Below are 24,561 nucleotides of genomic sequence, written 5' to 3' on the forward strand. Positions count from 1 at the left end.
TTATAATGGCCCGTAAAAACTGATTGTAGGTCCCTCCTAACTATTATGAAGTTCCTTTTTGGTTACTGTGTCAGAATCATAAATTTAGAACTGAAGAAGAAGAGGTCCAGAGTTTAAATGACTTGCTCCAGTATTACAAAGATATTAGTTACATTAGTTCTTCCATAATTCAGGGAAGAACTTGGAACACCATTCAAACATTTTTTCACATCACTCATCTTGCTCAGAGATCTCTGACAATTCTTTGCTGCCCACTGTAATACTCAAACTTACTATTTCAATATTTGCCACCAATTATCTTTTCCAATTCAGTCATTTCTCATTATTTCTCAACATGACTCTGACTCCAGTCAAAACCAACATCCAGACAAAAATCGTTCCCTTCACTGGAATACTTTTTACTGTTGTTTTTTAATTTATGCCCAAATTTTCCTTTACAGTCTACCTCTCTTCAGGAAGACTTTTACTAATCAGCTCCATCTTATTTTGCTTACTTCTTCATTCCAAATTTTTCAACATTTCTGTTTGCTACATTTTATTCTAGTTTGTTATATTTCACATTTTACCTCCTTATCAAGCGAGCTTATGCTCCTCGAGAACATGTTTCTCTCATGCTTCTTCCCTACTAGTCAACTGTAATGAATACTGTGGGGAAACTCCCCCCCCCCCCCAAACATTTTGACACTATCCCTAACTGAATGTACAACTCTGGGTATGAGGCCAACTATTTTTCAAGTTAAGTACCAGGCAGAGCTCTTTACTCATGTATTGGTTTAATTTCCAAATCAAATTGTCATCTTGCCTCCCCATCTTGCCCTTTAGTCCCATTGTCCATAGATCCTTACTTTTTCTGCTGTCCGGTTCCATACAGTGACTGTATGACCCATTTTTAGTAAGTTGGAGACAATGCCACTTCCCATGAGGCCAAGGCCCAAAAATCCTATCCTGGGGAGAACAAAAAGGTTAGTATGTGGAAAAGGAAGAGTATGCATTTATATGTAAACATATATATGTATATATCCACACCCATGTACACACACCACACATATACACAGAGGACCAAAATTATCTTCAACTGCTGAGGAATGAATTTAGGTCATTGAGGCAAGATAAAACTGGTTCCTAGGCTTCTTGTTACACTAAATTAAAATAAGCATTTCTTTAATCGACAAAATGAGAATATTGGGGAAAATGACTAGTATGACTCAGGGTAAGGACAAAGTTTTCTCCTATTTTGATAAAGGGCACTATAATAACAAAGAATATATGCTAATATATATAATTCCTGAAGCAATTTCAGCTGAACCTTGGCTATTATGCTTTCAGATGCTATTTTTAAGCATAAAAAAATTGCTAGGAGAGGTTTTTGATTACTTTCAGAAATATTTTTGATTTGAATGACTAACAAAGGTATTTGTTACCTTTCCCAAAAGGGTCTTCTCAAATTTTGCAAAGAATCACTTAGAACTGGAAGGGATCTTAAAGAACTATCTAATCAAACAACTTTACCTGTTTAATAGTAATAATAATCATCAAACTTTTGCCTGAGCACCTTTGGTGATGAGCAATTCATCATCTATACAAAGATAAGTCGATTCCATTATTAGATAGCTCTCACCATTAGGAAGATCTATATATCAGGCTAAGATTAATTTTCCTGTAACTCCCAACTCATTGGTTCTAGGTTTTCTAGCCCACTTCCTCCTTAACAATCCTTCAAATATCTGAAGAAAATTATCATGGGACTTGCCTATATTTTCTAACCTTCAAGCTAAATATCCCTTGCCCCTTGAACCAATACTTATGACACCCACAATTTTAAGGACCATACACCATCATAAGAGTTCTAATTTGATGTTCCTACTAAAAAGTAGTCCCAAGAATGGAACACAGTATTTGAGGTGTGGTCTGATTATCACAGATCAGGAACACTTCCCTTACTCTGGAAATTATATTTTTTTACCATAGTTTAAGAGAAAATTAAAAAAAATTTTTTTGGGCATCATACTGTTGATTTGTACTGAGCTGTACTGCTACTAAACTCCCTAAATCTTTTTATATCACTTGCTATCTGGAAATCAAAGGCATATTAAGTTATATCCTTTTTCATTTTGAAATCAAGCCATCTTTACAGAGATATGTCTTTTCTTCTTTCTCTCTAGTCAATTCTTCCTTGGTTTCACATTTTATTCTATCTAAACACGTGAGAGCTCAGGTCCTCACATTCACCCTAACAAGTTTAATTTTTCACTTTCCCCACTGACTTTACTATTCTTCCCCATGCTATGAATTAAAGTTGGGGTGAGGGTGTTTGTGGAACTGAGAATACTTATTTCTGGACCCAACTGTTTACCAATTACAATTACAATTCTCCACAACCAGCCTTATCTATAGACTGTTCCCTGCCCCACCTCTCCCCCTGCTAATATACCCACTATTGCCATTCCTTACCATTTTCTGCTTAATTTTTTTGAATTGTCCTTTATCTTCACCGCTCCTCTAAAACTGGTTCTGTTTACCTCCTAGTTGGTTAGCAATGATTTTATCTTGAACAAGTTTAATGATCATTGGTGGCTTACTCTGATTTCTTAGTGACATATAACATGGCTAACCATTATTCCTTTAGTGGCTTTGCTCACAGACCTTGTTTCTCCAACTCTCTACTATATGCTTCCTCCTTTGGTTATTTCTTTTTATTTTTCTGTCCCTTGATAGAGTAATCAGCTTTTGTGGTTCTTTTAAAATTCATTCCTCTGGGAAATATTCCTTTCTCATTTTTAAAAGCAACCATCTGTATGCAGATATTACCCATACTTAAATCTCTAGCTTTTAACTTTCAGTCTGCCACAAATATTATATATTTCAGAAAAATTTGTCCTTTTAGTTGAGACATGTTTAAAGCATTACCCCCCAAGGAACTCTTTTCTCAATACCAATATCCAAATGATAATCATCTTTTGATAATTCTTATATAGTTTCTCAGATTCAGTATTTCCTCTTCTCCCTTCCATTCAGACACCACCTTAGTCCAGACTCTTATTACCTATTATATTGTGTGCCTAAATGATGACAGTATCTTCCTAGATTATTTCTTTGCTTCTAGATTCTTTGCATTTTGAAATAATCAGTAAAACTGCCTGAATTATTTTCTGAAGTACAATTTAATGTTTTACTTGCTTAAGGGCTCACAGCTTTTCATCATTTTGGTAACATTAAAACCTTTGCCTAGCACTCAAGGCAGAGAATAATAAACCATTACTTGTCCCCACCCCCCTCATTCTTTTAAAATAATGACCATAAATGCAGGACATTCAAAGAGCACTAAGAAATAAACCAAATATACAGCAAATCTTCACATAAAACTCTAAAATTCAAGCTAGTTACATCTTGATTAAAATAATCATTATAAGAAAAATGTTTAATGTGTCTCCCTCCCCCCCAATCTACTTGGATACCTAAAATCTTTTTAAAAATTACTATAATCAAAAGATAGTTCTTATTTTGTAGACCCTATTTAGTATCACTTCGTACACATCTTTCTGAGACTTTGTAGTTCTGATGTTTGAGCATAAGAAATATTTCCTTATCCAATCATTTCTCAATCATTTCACATATAAGTTATTTTCAGTATTTTGCATTATAAAGGAGATTTTTGGGGGATTTAAAAGATGAATCATTTATCTTTCTATTTTAGTGGTCTATCTGGGATATAGTTTTGACAACAGGATTGAGTTGGCCAATGGGTATGATTTATTTTGTGTTACTGTATACTGCCAGATGAATATAAACTTTTAATAAAGCATATAGAGACCTATCAGCAATGTAACCGAGGTGCTTATTTCCTTGCATTTCTGTTCATATAATTAAAAATGATAAAACAATTTGATGGAATAAGGTGGTAAACTAAAGATGTTTTTGTTTGATTCTTTTAGTCTTTTCAATCCCAACTTTGAATAAAACCTCTCCATTATTTACAAGTTAGGTGGATCAACAAATATTTGCAGAATGAATATTCTGTATTTTTTGAGGAACAAGGTAAAGGACAAGCTAGTAAAGGGCAAATATTGAGAGACAAACTTGAAGCTCAGTTTAAGCCCCTTGCACAGCAGAACTATTTATGCTCACTGAAATCCTTTAATTCTATTCTAAATATATTTTAAAAGTACAACCCACATAGCCTTTTAGAAAGGCAAACAAAGCACTAGTCCCAAATTTGAAGTTCAACCATGATCTGATCAGATTCTAAGTAATTTTATGCTCAAAGCACTCCCAATGCCCAGGAATGAGGGAGGAAAAGCTAGGATAGAAGAGCACTCGGGAACAGGTGGTAAAAGTACGTCCATGTCAGAGATTTTAATCTTCCTCACACCTCAGCTTTATATTCAAGTCCTTTAGATACCCCTTCCCATACTAGGGTTTTACTGGTGCTTTTTATTAAGGACATGCTTAGCAACCTTTTCACTCAGAACTTAACATACTTCAGCTGAACAATCTATCAATATGTAACCAAATATTTTAAAAGTAATTTAGTTTTGATTGAATCTTAAAGGACAGGTTATTAATTTACAAGTTAAAACCTTTGCTCCAGGAAAAAGAGAGTTGAAACAGATAAAATCTTACTAAACAAAATATAGAAAGAACTAACATATAGTCATAATAGCTAGATTCAATGAGTGGTCAAAGGAAACTAACAGAAACACAAGAAAAACAGCAGATCCTTATGTGGGCAAAAACTCGCTTCACAAATAATGAAAAAATGCATATTAAAACATTTCAGTTGGTGTCAATACACTTACACTTGTGAGATTTCTAGCTATCCTTAAGTTCAAATGATACCTTCCTTCTCTTATCCCCCAACTAGTACTTCTTGTATAACATTCATGTGATCTTTATTTATTTTTTACTTATTATTTATATATATTTATATATATATATAATTTATTTTTGCATGGCATTTCCCCTATTAGACCACACATTCTTTACGAACAGGGAATCTTATCTTACTCCTCTTGAGAGTACTGCCCTCATATATAATGATCAAAAACATATAAAAATGGTAGGGGGTAGCTAGGTAGCCCAGAGAATAGAGAAATAGGCCAGAAGAGGACCTGGGTTCAAAACTGGCCTCAGTTAGTCCCTAGCTGTGTGACCCTGGGCAAGTCCCTTAACTGCCTAGCCCTTATTGCTCTTCTGTCTTAGAATTAATACAAAGCAGAAGGAAAGGTTTTTTTTAAAAATCACACACACACACACACACACACACACACACAGAGGAAAGATACTAATGTTGGAAGAACTTTAAGAAAATAGGTACACATATATATTGCTGGAGACACTAGAAATGGTAGATGCTTACAAAAGAGCAACCTGGAAACAGGAAGAACACAAAACCATCCATTTTCTCTGAGAACACTGATTTCCCTATACCTTTCTGGGAATATATCCTAAGGAAATAAGGCCCATCTCAAATAAAAAAAAAAATGAATACTAAAATGCTGCTAGCATTGCTAGTTAACAGGAAAAAGTAGAAAAAATTCAAATTTCCAACAACAGGGGAATGGCTAAGCAAACTTCAGTATGCTAAAGATATATCTAGCTCTCAACATGGATAAGAGACCCATGAGTTCACTAGTAAAGGCAATGAAAAGATAAAAACAATTTCTACCAATGCAGGGCAGTAATTTTTTTTCTGCAAGTTATAGTCTTAAGAGGACTATCTAGGACACTAAGAGGTAAGACTGCTAAGAGGTAAAGATCACATAGCTATGTAGTTATTAAAAATAAGTGTGTGGGCTATGTTGGAATAAGATGGTATGTAAGTAAATATTAAGAAGCAGAACAAGGCATATAATTGCTAAGTAGATAAAAATGTATAATATTGTAAAATAGTTTGAAATTTAACATTGAACAGAATTTTTCTTATAAAACTGTTTCAGTTCCTAATTAAAGATCAACCACAAAACCCCAAATGCTCCACTGTGGTCAAAGCCAAAGGGAGCATGCCCTTAAGGGTTATACTTTTTGTCCGTGGGAGTGATGCTGCCATTCACTGCTGTGCTATCTGCTGCTTGGATAGATGTGGATCCAGTTTCCTAGGGAAATAAATTAGGGAGTCATGAAGTTAGAATGGCCATATCAAGTCCCAGTGACTGAAACATGAAAATTCAAAGGAGAGAAATCTGCATACCTCTTCACATACTTTTAACTTCTTTGTTATTGCCTGATAACAGACAGCTGGCTAAGAGAGGAAACAAACCACTTATTAAATAGACTTCATTATAGAACCAATTTATAACCTTTCTGCCCCAAGAACAAAGGAAAGCATAAGTGATAAAGAGCAAGGCCACATCACTTGGAGTTGTACTCTGAAAATACTTACTGAAAATTACCTTCCCCTCCCAAAATATCTACATTACTAATACTCAATCTAAGGTTTCAGCAAGATGCATATAATCATTTCACATGCAATTTGTGGTTCTTCTAGACTCTATGGGGTAAACAGTAATTATGCAACTTATTTATGATTAGTGATGACTAAAAATATGGCTTATGAGTATTATAAGCCAATGCATACAGACTAGTTCTAATCAACTTGAGTTGACCAACTCAAGTAACACAACTGGCTAAATTAATTCGACTAGTTCACAATGTCCATTATTCTTATCTGCATGACATCAATTAAAACTTTTTGACTGAATAACCTTTCAAGTGTTTAAGGCAAAATTATATGAACTAAGTGAAACTAGAGACTAATAGGATAATAGGGTAGTTTCTATGAAGTATTACAACTTGACATCTTTAGTCTAACATTTTTATTCAGCATTGACTGACCTTTTTGCTAATCCTCTCCTGCACAGCCTTGTCCCTGACAGACCAAGAATCAATAATTCTAAAGACAACTCACCTTCTCTGTTTGGCTGAGCAGAAAGTGATGGAAATGTGGGTCCCCATCTTTTACAGGCTGAAACAGAAAAATTACTAAATAAGAAACAGTTTACCTTCTATGACAGGTACCATTCTTATACCTTATTAACCTGTCTTTCCTGAGAGATAATCTAGATCTTTTCTTTTTTTGTCAACTGGAAACTATTCTGAATGTTGATTCCAAGTCCTTTATGAAATGAGAATACACTCAGAAAGAAATATTGGCACAAGAGAGACAAAGGATATTTGTAACCCAGAACTAATCTAAGAAAATTTATGGATCTGTATTAAAAAAACACTTCAGATTTTAAAATATTAAGATATATTGTAGCTGAATCAGTAACACTGGAGATGATCTTCTCTTAAAAGGATACCTTCTTGAATGGTTTAGACAAATATCTGCTTGAAAAGGCAGAGATCATCACACTTTTCTTAATATTACTTCCATTTCTGTGATTGTAAGATGTCTCTTAGAAGTCAATCACTTCCTTAAATACAGAATCCTATCTTGTAGTCTTCCTTTAGGAGAGAAAGATGATAGTGCCAGCAGGAAATCTCAGTGCCATCTTTTGAAGTATATATTGGCAATAGGAAACTTTTCTGAAATTATTGGAATAGTTGTTTTAAGAAAGAACTCTTTACCTCACTTACACTTGGTTGCCATTTAAACCCAGCCATTGTTCCTGCCACCATTCCTTTCACAGTACTGGATTCTGGGATAGTGAGGTCCTAAAGGAAGAAAAACTAGATTAGCAAGATGTTGTGACAACCTCAGTTATAGACAGTATCTCAGTATCTACCCATAATTAGATAAGCTTTATAATTCAAATCAACTGAAACAGAATAGCTAGATAATAAAGAAGCTTTAGACTCATTCCAAAGTCTAAAGGAAGGATTTTTTTGTGGGGGCCAAAAAGGTCTGATATGAGTAATACCTATCTTAAAAAGGAAAGCACTTCCTGAACTACAAAGTGACATGAGCTATTATAGAGAACAAATTAATCCTGCTGAAAAAAGGAACTACAATTGTCTTGTTTTCATTTCTAAAAAAGGTAAAATGCAATCTTTTGACATTATCTCTCAAGCACAGTAATGATAAGATAAAGGAACAATGAGTTGAAATACAATCAATTATCAAAAGCAAAGTGTAAAGACTGTGGTATTTGGCAGCAGAAGACCCACCCCTACTTGAGTGACCTTGGGCAAGTCAGAATCTTGACTTGTTTCTTGTCAGAAACAGAAGGGCTTCAGTTATTTCAACTATATAAGGAAGGTGTTAGAGTAGACCTTTCAGGTCCCTTTTAGCTCTCAATATACAATCCTAAGAACTATTTTGAGCTGAATAGCTACACGAAAAATACAAAACAGAAGTTAACCTACAAGTCATTTTAAGTAGTGTTTAGCTCTTTAAACACCTTTTAAGATGTTTCTGCAATGCAATAAAGGAAGTCAAGGACAAGAAGAAAGTTCCCACATTAAAAAAAAAGTAATTTCATATCATATAACTATTATATTATTATAAATAAAATATTTATAGTAGCAGTTTTTTTATAGCAAAAAATTGGAAACAAAAACAGATGCCCATTAATTGGGGAATGGTTATTAAAAAAAAGCATGCTTTAAAACCAAACCCCAAAATTTATTTATTTAATTATTTTAATTATAATTTTAATTTATTATTATATATGACATATTATTAAATTAAAAAGGATGTTTGAATTTATATGTGGTTTGAATATTTTTTATAGTTTTTGACATTAATACTTCAAAATAAAATACTGATATTATAAAAGTCTAGATTCTCATGTCTTTCTTCCTGACTGGCATTTCTTCTATAGTATATGCTATGCTAAGACAGTAATCTGAATGATGCAAGATATAAGATTAATAGAGTTGCAAAATTGTTGGTTCAAACCTTCTCCAGGGCAGACAACAGTTTTAGCTCTAAACTATTTTAGTTTTTCTAGGCTAGAGGAAACAAAAGCTCATTTACATATTTAAAGTAATCAATTAAGCAATCATAAATGTCATTAAATGTGAAAGATCTACTTTATATGTGTATAACATTTTTTTCAACTTTTTAAAGTGTTTTGACATATGTTGGAACCTAGGCCATTTGACCCTTATTCTACTACCCACTAATTGAGTTGACTCTACCTCCAAGCAAACCTACTTTTTTATTTTGTGTGTGTTCAGAGTTTCAACCCTCAATAAATAGTCCTGAAATAAGAATGACAGAGCTCCCTCTCAAACTAAAGCTTGCATAATCCTGTTTAACTGACATCAAAAAATTAAATCTTACTCTCAATTAATGCCAAGCCTTAGGAGATGCATAGTTTGCACTGGAACCTGAGTTAAGACTACAAATTCAAATCCTTCAAATACCTACTAGCTGAGTAACCATGGGCAAGTCACTTAACCTCTCTATGCCACAGTTTTCTCATTTGTAAAATGAGAGAACTGAACTTGATGGCTGCTTAGCTCCCTTCTAGCTCTAAATCTACAATCCTTCATGCTCATCCTTATTCTCAGAATACAAAGGACCTATGCCTTCACAAGATGATTGGCCTATACCAGATTCTTAAGAGTCATTAAATCACAAAAATTGAACTATATATTTCTCATACCTTATAGTACTCTGTGACTAATTGTTTGACTTCAGCCCAATTTGTCTCATTCCATCTGGGGAAAGAACTGCTGCCTTACTTCTTGGGCTAAATGATTCATTTCAGGATAAAAGCTGGGTTGCAAGAAGATCCTTGAAGATACATCCTATAGTAGTAGTCTTTGGCTTTACTCTCAACGAAGTAGCTTAAGATCTCATTTCCATAAATTAAGAACCAGCATATGAGTTATATTGAGCTGAAGAAATTATTATTTTTCATGGTCTATTAATAGCAAGATAATACTGATACAGAATGACACAAAATTACATTAAAGAGGCACAAAAAAAGCATAGGGTGATGTTTTTGAAGTAGTTAGTCCTGACAGAGGAATAAAGAAAGGCTTTATGAAGAAATGGCAGTGATTTCGACTTCAGAAGATGGATAGGAAGCAAACAAGTGAACTGGGAAGGAGGACGTTCCAGGCATAGGGATTAACATGAAAAAGGCATGGAAGTGGGGAAAAAACAGGGTGATGCTATTGAGAAAGCAATCAGATTTGGCAGAAGAATTGTTTTTTGTGGAGAGAATTAAGTTGGAAAGGTAGTATTTATGCCAGATTATAGAGGGCACTGAATATTGGGGCTAAGGCCAGAACTTTACTCAGTAAAGCAATTAGGAAAAAAATTTTTTTTGAGTAGCCCGTCTTGGCCATAAGGCCTTGTCATGGTGTAAGGAAGATTCATTTGATAAAACTTTGTTTGTGTGTTTAATTAATTTAAAATATTTTTCCATGGTTACATGATTCATGTTCTTTCCCCTCCTCCCACCCCTTTCCTGTAGCCAATTCCACTGGGTTTTACATGTGTCATTGTTGATAAAACTTTCAAGAATGGCCTTGGGGGTCAGGGTGGGGAAAGGAGAGAATGAAAGAAGTAAGCCTTGTTAGGAAGCTATAATGACATAGTTGGGCAATATAGGGAGTCTGTACTAGGGTCGAAGAAGTATGAAAGGAGGAAGATATATGTAAAAGATAGAGTTAAGTAGAACTGAAAAAACTTGGTAATAAGTTGAACATAAGGGATGAGCAAAGTAAAAAACAAAAAGGTTTCAAACTGGTCTACTTATTATTGTTTCTCATTTGCTACATTCATGGGGCTGTCCACCATTCTAGGAATGCACTCCTTCCTTACAACCTCTGAGGATCCCTTGTTCCTTTCAAAAGTGAGCTCAAGGGCCCCTTCCTATAAAAGCCCTTTCTTGAGGACTCCAGCTACTAGTGTTCTCTAAAATTCTTTTACATTTATATTATATATATTTCTTCATACTTACTTGTATATGCTAGTATTGTTTCCCCTGATATAAGCTCCTGAAGCATAGGAATTGTTTCTTTGACTCTCTAGCACTCACAATAGCGCCCAGCACAAAGTAGGTGCTTAATACTTATTTACTGAGTAATCTGAATACTAGATATAAATGGGAGTTCCACAGGCAAAAATAGCTAAGTGAGAAGGATGAACATATTTAGAGGGAAAGATAAGAGAAGTATAAGATTTGAATTTGAGGTCCCAAAAATGGACTATTCTGATAAGAGATATCCCAGAAGGTATTTGGAGATGTAGGTTTGGCACTCAGAAGAGAAGTCAGAGTTGGAGATACATATTTGAGAGTTGAAATATAAAGACATGGAGCACATGAGATTGGTGGGGAAGAGAATGTAGAAAGAGGGTCAATGAAAGAACTTGGAGAAATACTCTTCTATGAAGTTGAGAACAAGGTGAAGAGTCACTGAAGGAGAAAATAATGAAAAGAAAAAGCAGGTAAACTAGTAGCATATGGCTTCTTTCTGAAATTAAGGAATGAGAAAAGATCCAGAAATAGAATAGCTGATGGTATCAAAGGTGCAGAGGTAATAGAATAAAAAACAAAACAAAACAAAAAAACACTAGCGTATCAGGCACTTAAGAAATCCTGGGTAATCTCTAAGAGCTTTTACAGGAGAGTGGTGGGGTTAGAAATGAAATTACAAATAATGAGGAAAAAATGAATAATGAGATTGGGAAGGTACTTGATACTTGACATGGTGACTTTTCAAATTTTGGCAAGGAAAAGAAGGAAAGAGGGGGTCATAGATAGATAAAAGGATAAAATCTTTTTTTGAGTGTGCAGAGGAGCTAAGCATAACTGTAGGCAGATGGAAAGGAACCATTACAGAGGGAGAAAGGGAAGATACACGAGAGTGAAGATTATTATTTGAACAAAGTTCTGAGGGTCTGGGCAAGTATAAGATCAAGGCAGTTAGTGGTATTAACTTTGTGAGTGGACAGATGGAAGAGTTGGTGATGATATCAAGAGATTCTGAGAACTAAAAGGATTTTTGTTGGAATTCCTTCAGATGGACTTAACCTTTTCAGTATATCTTTAAGAGAAAAAATAAACAAGCTTAATTTTGGTCATGTTGAGTTTCACTTACCAGTGGAATGCCCAGATAGAACTATATATTCTCTGTCATAAATCTGATTATGTCTCTGCCTACCAAGTAAAATTCAGAAATGCTCCACAAGGCCTTCCACAAACTGGAAGTTAATAAAAGAATACAAGAAGGAATACTGGGCACAGGGAGGACCTTGCTGAGGTTAAATACGATAAATCGGTAGCAGATAAAACCAGTTTGATGCTGTGGGAGTGGTGGGACTACCCTATGAGTGAAAATTAACAGGCTTAGAAATGTTGGAAGGCTGGGTGTGTGTGAGAAAACATTCCAGGTTCATAGTTATTCAAACATTAAGATGGTAGACCATTTGGTTAAAGCTGGGTCCTTACTAAATGCATGGGGAATGAATCAGGAGGAGTCAAGGGACTATATACAGTGAAAGATATGTTCTGCATATCCGAGAAAGGATAGGAGGTTTTGGTCAGAATTCTAGATCCTGAGAGGTTCTGTGATTCTATGAGGTAGTAAGGGATAAAACAGAAATAATAATGGGAATACATAGCTTAAATAAGATAGAGATCACTAGAGTTGACGACGTAGCAAAGATTCCTCCTGGCCCTGATGTCAAAGGCAATAGGAGTAGAAGCCTCCAAGTGAGTTGCAAAGGCTATATTACAGGCATCTCCTCTGCACTGTGACTTTCCTATTTGTAGTTTCAATATATCATAGATCAGCATAGGAAATTAAATGAGAATTTTTGTGGAATTTTGTGGAAGTTGTAGATGATATGCAAAGGCCAGCAGATGACACAGAAAAAGTTAAAAAACTCAGAATTCCACAAAATATATGTACTGTATATATTGTATAATATCAATATATTTTATCTTTTAATACCATATATATGTATATACACACAATTTCTTTTTTAAAGTTAAAATAAGGAAAAAGTTAAAGTTTGTGAAAAGAATGTGAAAGCTGGCATACAATACACAAAAGCTGGAAATATAGATATCTTAACATTGACTTATATATAGCCTATGACCAAATACTTAACCCAAGTTTTACAATAAGGTACTGTAAACATCCTATAAAAGAAAAGGGAAAAATTCAGACTTCTTCTATGGTTATGAGGGGAGGGTCAAAAAATTTTACAGATTTTCCAGATTGCAGGGGCACCAGGTCCTAAACCCTGCAAAGTGTCAGGGATACTTGTATTTTTAGGGAGGAAAAGCCCAGTTTCTGTTAACATAAGAAATTAGAAAGAGGACTAGATGAAAAGTTCAAGAATGTAGGAAGGTTTGTGACACCCAAAGCTGGGGTCCATAAGAGCAAATTGTAAAGGGCTAGTGTATGAACATCAGGTTCAAGTAGGTGGAGGGAAGAATTAGACTAGCTATCTAGGTTTGAAGCATTGGCATTATCTTCAACTCTTCCTCACCCTTCATAGCCAATTAATGCCAAGCCTTTTTGATTCTATCTATACAACCTCTCTTCCATCTGTTCTGCTCCCTTCATTCATAATCATAAATGCCTGTTTACTCTCATCACTTCTCACCTGGAATACAATAGCCCCCTAAATGGTTTTCTTGTTCTGTAGTTTATTTTTTCTTCTCTGTTCTATTCTAATTGATATTCCTGAAGCATGATGATCATGTTATTTCTCTGCTCAAGAAACTCTAGTAGTTCCCAATTGTTTCTAAGACAAAACATAAACTTCACTATTTGCCTTTCACAATTTGGTGCCAGCCTACACTTCTGATTGTAGTGAACATTTCTCTCCTTCATGACCTCTCTATCCTATATAAATTGTCTTATTTGCTTTTCTCTGTACAAAACATTCCATTCTCCTACCTCCTTGCCTTTGCATAAATTTGTTCCCATGCCTTAAACATTCCCTTCTCATTTCTGCCTCTTAGAATCTCCAACTTCTTTCAAGATTCAGTGTCAGTTCTGGCCATCCTACCTAAAAATAACAATGTATTTACTTATCTGTTTACATGTTGTTTCATAACAATAGAAGGTAAACTCCTCAAGGATAGGGATTGCTTGATTTTTATTGTTAATCTCCAGAGTGTAGCACAATGTGGGTGCTTAATAAGTGAATATGTGATGTACAGCATACAACTAATGTGGATAGCTATGGATAGGGGGGGATCAGTAGACTGGAATGCTGATTGGAGTGGCACAGGAAATATGGGGATGGAGATTGCTCACTTAAGTTACACAATTTAAGAATGTAAACAGTCAATACTCTAGTCTCTAGTGAAGTCTCCCTCAACTAAAGTTCTACACTAAGATATTTATAAATTTCATTTAGGATAGTTAAAATATTTCACATATTCAGGTCTTACCTTCCTGATTAGACTGTAAGCTACTTGAGGGAAGGAACTATATCTTATATATTTCTTTTGTATATTTTTACAACATTGAGCATAATGTCCTAGAGATAGAAAACACTTTGTCAAAACTCAGTTAAACTGTTTATTTCATATAGGCATTCTAATTTACTAATTTTCGAGTAAATCATTACCCCTCTCAACTCTTTTTCTTTTTTTTTTTTTGGGGGGGGGGAGAAGGACTGGTTTCAGAGACTTCAGATACATACAAACCTTCTCATCCTTTGGGGGGCGACCCCGTTTTCTGGGACTCTGTTCTTGGGCCCTTTTTAAAGGTGATTTGGAGCCTCTTTCTGCAGAAGCTGAAGTCACTCTCTTTTTTCCTTCTCCCATGTTCTTTCTCACCTTCCCTTCAGATAGGCCAGCTTTGCGTTTCTCATCTCCTGAATTCTGCTTACTTCTCTCTTCACTAGAATTACGCCGATTCTTCTCTTCACTGTGAGATGACTGAAGGATTATAGAGTAAAAATAGAGGATAGATTTACATTTTCTTTCTCTCTTTCAATCCATACATACTATCTTAGAATTGATAGTAAGTACTGGTTCCAATACAGAAGAGGTAAGGACTAGACAATTGGGGTTAAGGGATTTGCACAAGGCCTCATAGTTAGGAAGTGCCTGAGGTTATATTTGAAACTGGGACCCCATCCAAGGTCTGGCACTCTATCTACTGAATTGTGTAGCTCCTATATTATTTTCTTTAAATTAAAAAAATTATTTTCCTAATTCTATAACAACTTTCTACACATTTTCTGAAATCATAAGATTCAAATTGTTAACTCCTTACTTTCCCGCCCCTATCCTGGAAATGATAAGCAATAGGACCTTATACTTATATTATCATGTGAAACATATTTTCATATTGAGCACTGCTGTCAGAGAATATGTATATAAAAACCAAATCCCAAATTAAAAACAAATTAAAGTGAAAAATCATATGCTTTCACCATCACTGCAACAGTTCTTTTTTTGGAAGTGGATAGCATTTTTTTGTCATTAGTTCCTCAGAATTGTCCTGGATCATTGTTTTGCTGAGAGTAGCTAAGTGTTTCACAGATGATCATTGTACAATATTCCTGTGTACAATATTCTCCTGGCCTTGAGTTTTTCACTCTGCATTTGTTTAGTAGGTTTTCCCAACTTTTTCTGAAATCATTCTGCTTATTATTTCTTAGGTGATAGAATACAATAGTATTCAGCCATTTCCCCAATTGATGGACAACCCTTCAATTTCCAATTCTTTGCCACCACAAAAAGAGCTGCTTTAAATATTTTTGTACAAATAGGTCCTTTCTCCATTAGGAAAAAAAAAAGATCTCTCTGGGGTATAGACTTAATAGTGGTATTATAAGGTTAAAGTGTATACTCAATTTTATGGCCTTTTGGGCATAGTTTTAAATTGTTTACAAGATTGGTTGGATCAGTTCATAACTTCACCAATAATGCATTAGCATCCCAATTATGTCACATACACTATACATTGCAACATTTAACATTTTCCTTTATTGACATATTGGCCAATCTGATAGATGTGGAGTATAGTATCTCATTTTAATTTGCATTTCTCTAATTGAGTAACTTAATATTTTTCATGTGATTATTGGTAGCTCTGATTTCTTCGGCTGAAAACTGCTTGGTTGATATCTTTTAATCATTTGTCAATTGGGGAATGACTTGTTCTTATAAATTTGAATCAGTTCTCTACATATTTGAGAAACGAGGCCTTTATGAGAGAAATATGCTGTGAAAACTTTCCCCCAGTTCATTATTTTCTCTTCTAATTTTGGTTACATTGGTTTTGTTTGTACAAAAACTTTTTAAGGTTTAATATAATCAAAATAATTGCTTTTACATCTCATAATATTTTATATATCTTGTTTGGTCATAAATTTTTTCCCTTCTCCCTAGATGTACCGGATAAACTATTTTATGTTCCCCTAATCTGCTTTATGTCTACTCCATATATTCATTTTGATCTTATCTTAGTATAGAGTATGAGACACTGGTCTATATCCAGTTTCTGCCATACCGTTTTCCAGTTTTCCCAGCAGTTTTTGTCAAATAGTGAGATCCCAAAAGCTGGGATCTTTGGGTTTTTCAAACCCTAGGTTGCTATGGTCATCACCCTGTATATTTTGCATCTTATTTATTTTACTGATTGATCAATCTATTTCGTCTTCAAAACTCTTACCTTTTGTCTTAGAATCAGTTCTAAGAGTGGTAAAGGCTAGGCCAGTGATGGTGAAACTTTTAGAGACCTTAGAGAATGAGTGCCCAAACTGCAACCCTCATGCTGCATGTGAGCCCTCCATTTTACCCCAGACAAGGGAGGGTAGCACTCTCACTGGGCTGCTGGGCAGAGGAGTGGGTGATGTTAAAAATGTCCACAGGTGAGGTGGGAGAGGGAGAAGAGAGCAGTCCCCTCTGGCACGATAGGTTTGCCAACACAGGGCTAGGCCATTAATGTGGGTTAGGTGACTTGTCCAGGGTCACAAAGCCAAGAAGTATCTGAGGTTGGACTTCACCATTCTATTTTTTAGCAAGTATCAGACTGTTTTGATGATTATTGCTTTATAGCACAGTTTGAGATCTGATATTGTTAAGCCACCTTCCTTCACATCCCCCTACCCCCAATTAATTCCCCTGATATTCTTGACCTTAGGTAAAATGGTCATTTTTATTATATTAGTTTGGTCTACCCACGAGCAATTAATATTTTTCAAATTGTTTAGACCTGACTTTATTTGGGTAAAAATGTTTCATAACTGTGTTGATATAATTCCTGGGTTTGTCTTGACAAGTAGACTCCCAGGTATTTTATACTGTCTAGTTATTTTAAATGGAATTTTTCTATCTCTTGCTGAACTTCATTGGTAATATACAGAATTGCCGATAATTTATGAGTTTATTTTGTATCCTGCAACTTTGCCAACTAGTTATTTCAAATAGTTTTTTAGCTGATTTTCTAGGATTCTCCAAGTATACAATCATATATCATCTGTAAAGAATGACAGTTTAGTTTCCACATATGCCTACTTTAATACCTTCAATTTCCTTTTCTTCTCTTACTGCTAACGCTAGCATTTTTAGACAATACTAAAACAATAGTGGTGATAATGGGCATCCTTGCTTTCACCCTGATCTTACTGGGAAGGCTTCTAGCTTATCCCCATTGCAGATGATACTTGCTGACAGTTTTAGATAGATATCACTTATTTAAAAGAAAGGCACATTTATTCCTGTGCTTTCCAGTATTTTGTTTTGTTTTTAAACCCTTACCTTCCGTCTTGGAGTCTATACTGTGTATTGGCTCCAAGGTAGAAGAGTGGTAAGGGCTAGGCAATGGGGGGTAAGTGACTTGCCCAGGGTCACATAGTTTTCCAGTGTTTTTAAGAGGTATGGACATTGCATTTTGTTAAAGGTTTTTGCTGCAACTGTTGAGTTAATCATGTGATGTTAGTTTTGATATTGATATGGTCAATTATGCTGATAGTTTTCATAATATTAAACTAGCTCTGCATTCCTCATATAAGTCCCACCTGGTCATAGTGAATGATCCATGTGACATTTGGCTATAGTGTCTTGCTAGTGTATTTTATTTAAAATTTTTGCATCTAAGTTCATTAAGGAAAGTGTTCTATAATTTTCTTTTGTTGTTTTTGCTTTTCCTGGCTTAGGTATCAGCATCTTATTTGTGTCATGAAAAGAATTTGGTAGGATTCCTCCTTTGCCAATTTTCCGAAATAGTTTAAATAGTATTGGGATTAATTGTTCTTTAAGTGTTTGCTACAATTCACTTATGAATCCATCTGGCTCTAGGGATTTTTTCCCTAAGGGAATTCATTGATGGCTTGTTCAATTTCTCTTTCTCCTTTCGTATTATTTTCAGAGTCTGAGAACCTACTGAATCACTAAAGTTGCTGTGCAAAGGAGCCACGGCATATTTAAGAAAAGCTACAGAATTTTTGAACTGCTGGGCAAAATGGATTTTGATATAGGATGATAGCCCAGAAAGGAGAGGTTAAGATCAGCATTCTGCAAAGCTGATAAAACAGATTTAAGATTCAGTAACATTTTACATATGTAACAGTTGATTCATCACTGAGAGCAAACCAAGAAGCATATTACCTGGTCTTTGCTTTTAGCTTTTTTGAGAAACTCCTCAACAGCATCTACAGCCTGCTGAAATCTTTTACCCTTGTTAATCTTGATCATTTCCTCTTTATGGGGATGGTATGGCTTTAGCTGTTCAACCTTGATCCAAGCACTAATAAAAAACCATTGAAAAATTGTTATCTATAATATATATAAAGCAGATACTTGCATGAAAATGAGATTTAAACTGTATAACAAACTGTACTAATTTTTTAAACACCGAACTGAACCTAAATATCAATCATGTTATGCTGAACTCTGAAAAAAGTTATTTTTAAAAAATCAACACAAAGTAAACATCTAATGAATCAATTCAGAAACATGGCAGGTAATTAGTGTCTAAAATTTTTTTGAGTTCCACAATGTCTCTATCTCCCTCTCCCCCTCTTCTCCCACTCCTTCCCTTCTCAAAGAAGGTAAGCAATATGATATAAACTGTACATATGAAGTCACATAAAACATTCCTATATTGGCCATGTTGCAAAAGAAAACACAGACCATAAAAAACCCAAACCCAAACCAAGAAAAAATAAAGTAAAAAAGTATAACTCTTTTTCTGGAAGTGGATAGCATGTTTCATCATAAGTCCTTCAGAATTGTCAAGGATCACTGTATTGCCCTTAATAGCTAAGTTATTCACAGCCAATCATTGTACAATATAATGTACATTGTACACTGAATAAAATGCTCACTTCACTTTGCATCATTTCATATAAGTCTTCCCAGGTTTTTCTGAAACCATCCTGCTCATCAGTTCTTGTAGCACAAAAATATACCATAACAATCACACCCTACAATTTATTCAGATATTCCCCAAATGAAGGACAGCATCTCAATTTTCAGTTTTTTGGTCACCATTTCAGTTTTTTGGCCACCATAAAAAGATATACTAAATACTTTTGTACAAATAGGTTCTTTCTTTGATCTTTTTGGGATGTGGACCTGCTAGTGGTAATGATCCAATTAACTTGGAAACCAATTTGAAATTATTTGAGAAAAGTTATTAAACTTTTTTTAGTTATTCCATTAATAAGTATGTACCTCAAGGAGAGCAGACAGCAAGGAAGATCCCTCATATACAAAAATATTTGTTCCATTTTGGGGGGTTAGTTATAAAAAACTTGAAACAAGTGGGTCTCCAACTGATCTAGTGACAACAAATTATTGCATACAAATTTAATGGAAGTCTACATTTTTATGAAATTATCAATGAGGAACTCAGAAAAAGATGGGAAGATATGCAAGAACTGATGCAGAGGGAAGTAAACAGGACCAGAAAAAAAATATAGTGCCACAGTACTGTAAATGAGAATAGCACTAAAAGGGAGATTAATTCAGATTAATTGATGACAATCCTGGTTTGAGAAAAGAAATGATAAAGCATATAACTGAAACAGAATATTGCAATATATCATCAGAAGCAGACATTTTGTCAGTTTTGCTGTGATACAGGAAAGGTTCAATGTGGAGAAGAGAAGGGGAAATAAAACTAGGAAAAGACATTTTTCAAAAACTCATAAGAGAAAAGTCAAATATATCCTTCCCAACCTAATAATAACAAGGACAAAAGGAAAACACTCCATAAATTTCATTTTCATTGGAATCTTTGGCATTAGAAGTTTATTCTTCATGTTTACCTAAGCTCATCCTGTTATACATCAATGCATAAATCAGAGATGCTTTTACATTCTGACTATTAAGTACCAAAATTACCCATGGAACATAGCCACATAATGTTCTGAAATTTGGGAATATAATATTGAGAATATTATAAAATTTTTAACATATCTCTTACTCATTAGGCCTGCTGTATTTTGATAAGGATTATCATTTTAAGAACTTGGGAATTGATTCGGATTCAGGAAAATAAAGCTAAAGAAAAGCAACACTTATCTATAATTATATACATATACATAAACCAGTGATTCTGTTTTAAGAGGTTGTATCTAAGGCATTCTAAACATTTGTTCGATATAAAGTTTGGAACTTGTAATGATGTGACATTAACAAAATAAGGGTCTCAAAGAGGAAAATTCTTTCAATTTTAGGATAGGAGAGCAGTTGAGAGTTATTCTACATTTAATCTCTACTTTGGAAAAGCAGTTAGTGATTGATTTTGGAATATTTCCAATCAGTATTCAGACTGTTGACCTAAACCATTACCTAGTATAATAATACTATTTAGACTGGCCTCTTATACTTTCTTCTTCTTTAAAATTCTAGATTCTATATTCTTTTCCCAATATACCATTCTGCTTTTTGAGGATAATGTATCTAAATCTATCTAGTTCAACCCTTTCATTTTACAAATGAAGAAAAAATGAGTTCCAGGGAGATTAGATGACTTGTCCAAGACCAAACAGTTCAGAATCAAAGTAGGATTTAAACTCGGGTCTCCTGACTACAAAGGTGTTTAATATTAAATATTAAACCCAACAGAAATTGGGTTACCAGATCACCTCAAGGTTTTCTTTTTACATAACTGCTGGTTGCCAACAAACAATAGTAGTATGAATTACACCCATTTACATTAAAAAAATGATAACAATGCTCTACCAATGATGACTTAAGACTTTTTAGTAGCTTTTCCAGTAATGCTGATATATTTTCACGAATCTATTCATATACCCCTGACTTGATCCTTTTTTAGTACTAAAAGCTGGCTGGAGTTAGTAGGTTAATCTATGGAAAGGAAAACAGAAAATCTAAATTATACAAATGGGGAATGAACCCATCAAACTGTCTCATTAGACCAGTATACTAATCAACTATCAAGCACATGTTATATTGTCTTAATTAAATTCCTAAGCATTTATTAAGCACCTATTCTGTGTCTTGCATAATGGAAGGCACTGGGAATATATTAAAATAAGATTAAAATCGTCTGTGCTCCTGAGGAGCTTACATTCTGAAGGGGGTGGGGGTGGAGGATGTGGATAGAACAAAGTAAATATAAAATATAAACCAGGTAAACACAAAGTAATTTGGGGAGGGGAACACTAATCACTCAGGGGAATCAGGAAAAGCCTCTTGAAGGCCATGGCATCTAAGCAGAGACTTGAAAGGAGCTAAGGATACTAAGAATTGTAAGAAGGTATGCTAGGTTTGTGGAATAAGGAATATTATGTTTCACAGAGCAGCAAGGCTTTAAGTTAGAAGGCAGAGGGGAGTAACCTAAAAAGAGTTTGGAAAGGCAGGTACAGCTAGATTGTGAAAAACTTTAAATGGCAAACAGAAAAGATTGTATTTATCCTATAGGTAACAGGGAGCCACTGAAGTTTCTTCAGCAGGAGTGTGCTTTTGTCAATATAGCTTTGGTTGCTATATAGAATGGATTGGAGAGGGAAGAGTCTTGGAGGCAAGAATATCAATTGGGAGGCTACTGTGATGATTTAGGTGAGAAGTGAAGGCTTAAACTAAAGTAATGATTGAATGAAGAGAAAGGGTAGAATGTGGGAGAAGCTGTAGAGATAAGATATGAGCAGTGATTGGACATGGAGGGTGAGAGTGAAAAATTATTCTAGAATTACTTTGAGGTGGTGAGGCAGAGAATGGAAGGAAGAAATGGGAAAGTTGGCAAGAGGGGGTGTCATTGGAGGAATCTAATAATTCTTTACTAGACTGTAAATTCCTTGAGAGCAGGGATGGTGTCTTCTTTCATATCTGTCTCTTCTCGAGTGCCTATCATAGAGTAGATGCTTAACAAATGTTTAATAAATATTAAAGAAGTCAAATGAAATTAACAGTCATTAATGGATGCCACCTACAGTAAATCACAATATCTAGCAGTTTGTAAATTCCTGGGGAATGGTTGAACAAATTATGGCATATGACTATAGTGCAATATATTTCATAAGAAAGGACAAAAGGGATGGTTCCTGCCAAACCAGTTATGACATGAAATAATACAAAACAATTTATTCATTATAAATAACACTGAATATACACACATATGGCTTAAGAATACTAATTAATGCAAAAACCAGTGGGATGAATTGCTAGACTCATTCCCTGATAGGTGATGAAGAAGACATAGTATATTTTCAAACATGGACAATGTTGGGCTTTGTTTTACTTTACTCTGTATGATACAAAAGGTTTTTCTGAAAATCATTCAATTGAAGGAAGTGAGAAAGGTAATAGTGACACAGTTGTCAAAATATTTTTAAAAAGAGAACCACTGAAGCCCTTAACGAATACATGGAAAAGAAGAAAATGAAGGTCAGTAGGAAAACAAAGCAAGACAGTTTTGAAAAGAACATGCTGAATTTGTTATGTATTTGAAGGTAGACGGTAGGTTAAGTGTGTATGGTGAAGATTTGCAGCTTCATATACAATCCTCTTTTCTGTTCTGTATGTGGAAATACTCATCTTATGTAGTATTTTAATTAAGTGAAAAAAAAATTAAGTTTCTCTTTGGTAGGACAAGAGGATAAAATATGTCACTACCCAGGAAAAAGGGAATTGAATCTTTGATTTATATTTTCTGGCAAGCATAACACTTATACAGATATTTGGCCTTTCTCTATATGTATAATTTGGTTTTGAGGGAAAGATCATTGATCAAACATAGAAAACAGATGTGTCCCCAAAGTAAATTAAGATGGCAAACTGAATTGTGTCTATTGTCTGTGTTAAAGATCATACAATCCCCTAAGCTGTAGGGCCTAACAACAATAACAAAATACCAATGGTGCTACACTATAAGAGGTCTTTTCCCTCAGTGGTTAGAAAATGAATAAATTAGATTTGAAAGTCCAGCAGAATTTTCCACCCTAAGTTAAAAAATCTCCTTCCCACCAATCTTTAGCTTGGATCTTTTTTATGCTAAATCCAGAACATAGTTACATTAAGAATTTTCAAAGGGCAGCTAGCTACATGACTCAGTGGATAGAGTGCCAGGTTCAGAGTCATGAAAATCTGGGTCCAAATTTGGACTCAAGACACTTCCTGGCTGTGTAGTGACTGTAGGCAAGTCACTTAATCCTGCTTCCCTAGTCCTTGCCCTTTCTGTCTTATTATTACTAAGAAAGTTGAGTTTTAGGGGAAAAAAAAAGAATTTCAAAATTTCTTCATTTAAAAAGGCTGTAAAAACTTTCCCCTTCCCACCTATTCTTTCTTGACAGTGGAGAGGAATGAATAAAAACCAAAATATTTCTCATGACTAGGAAGACTGGTGACACAAATCTAAGAGGTGAATAACAAGTTTGTTAGAAATATACTTATGATAAAAACTTTATTATTTCTAATTTGTACTATGGAAGTAACCCTGAGTTTCTAAAGATTATGCCAGATGAACACAAACTCTGAAATGTCCTGATAGATTGAAAATGCTAAATATAAGCCCATGCAAGACTTGCACGAGCACTGTCTGAGAAAAAACCTAACTATCTCAGAGAGGTTTATCACTAGGCTGGAAACAAGGAAATACATTTCTTGGCAACTTGAAGACTATTACACTAAGTGGTTGGGATCTGTGTTGGTTTAGACACCAATGAAATCACAGATCTTTGAAGTATTAAGACCTGTAAGACTGGGTAATATTTAAATAAAAGCATCAAAAGAACTGATGGATTTTTTTGGCCCATTTAAAGCAAGAGTATATACATGGTGAAAAAAATCTTGCAGAAGATCAGGTTTGGCAGATTTTACTTAATTAAAATATTTTTTCAAGGCTACAATTTACCAAATGCTTGAGCAAAATTTCAAGCTGTGCTGCCTAGACCAAACCAACTTAGAGCTCCCTCCCCCCATTGGTTTTGAACACACTACACAACACCTGCTATTGAGTTTAACTCATCCATCAAGGGAATTATTTCCCATTGCACTAAAGCATTAATAGAGTTGGTTAAGATAGAGAATTAAGATTTTCTAGGGAAGCTTTTGGTCAGATTCTATGGGGTCATTAATATCAAAACTTGATGCCTCAATGCTACCAGAAGCCATAAGAAAATGGCCCCATCATTTAACTCTACAGTTTTCAAGTTTCTATTACCATGACTAATGTTGAAGATTATAGTTCAATCATACTAAGAAGCAAAAAGGACAA

At 34.6% G+C, this 24,561-nt stretch overlaps 1 protein-coding gene across 13 annotated transcripts in view; it reads right to left on the reverse strand.

The window, feature by feature from the left end:
* GLYR1 (glyoxylate reductase 1 homolog) overlaps positions 1–24,561 on the reverse strand; it is a 42,044-nt gene that overhangs the window by 6,936 nt on the left and 10,547 nt on the right. For 9 of the 13 annotated variants that reach the window (XM_007498725.3, XM_007498721.3, XM_056806114.1 and 6 more), the window contains exons 4-10: positions 18,486–18,624; positions 14,571–14,804; positions 7,567–7,653; positions 6,905–6,961; positions 6,188–6,238; positions 6,019–6,092; positions 846–945 (exon numbers count right to left, since the gene is read on the reverse strand). In XM_007498725.3, coding sequence (XP_007498787.1) covers positions 846–945; positions 6,019–6,092; positions 6,188–6,238; positions 6,905–6,961; positions 7,567–7,653; positions 14,571–14,804; positions 18,486–18,624 — 742 coding nt within the window. The remainder of the gene's footprint in view (positions 1–845; positions 946–6,018; positions 6,093–6,187; positions 6,239–6,904; positions 6,962–7,566; positions 7,654–14,570; positions 14,805–18,485; positions 18,625–24,561) is intronic. The other 4 variants (XM_056806118.1, XM_056806117.1, XM_056806119.1 and 1 more) reach the window with 3 other exon arrangements.

The sequence above is a fragment of the Monodelphis domestica genome, chromosome 7 (genome assembly GCF_027887165.1).
Source record: "Monodelphis domestica isolate mMonDom1 chromosome 7, mMonDom1.pri, whole genome shotgun sequence".
Classification (NCBI taxonomy): Eukaryota; Metazoa; Chordata; class Mammalia; order Didelphimorphia; family Didelphidae; genus Monodelphis; species Monodelphis domestica.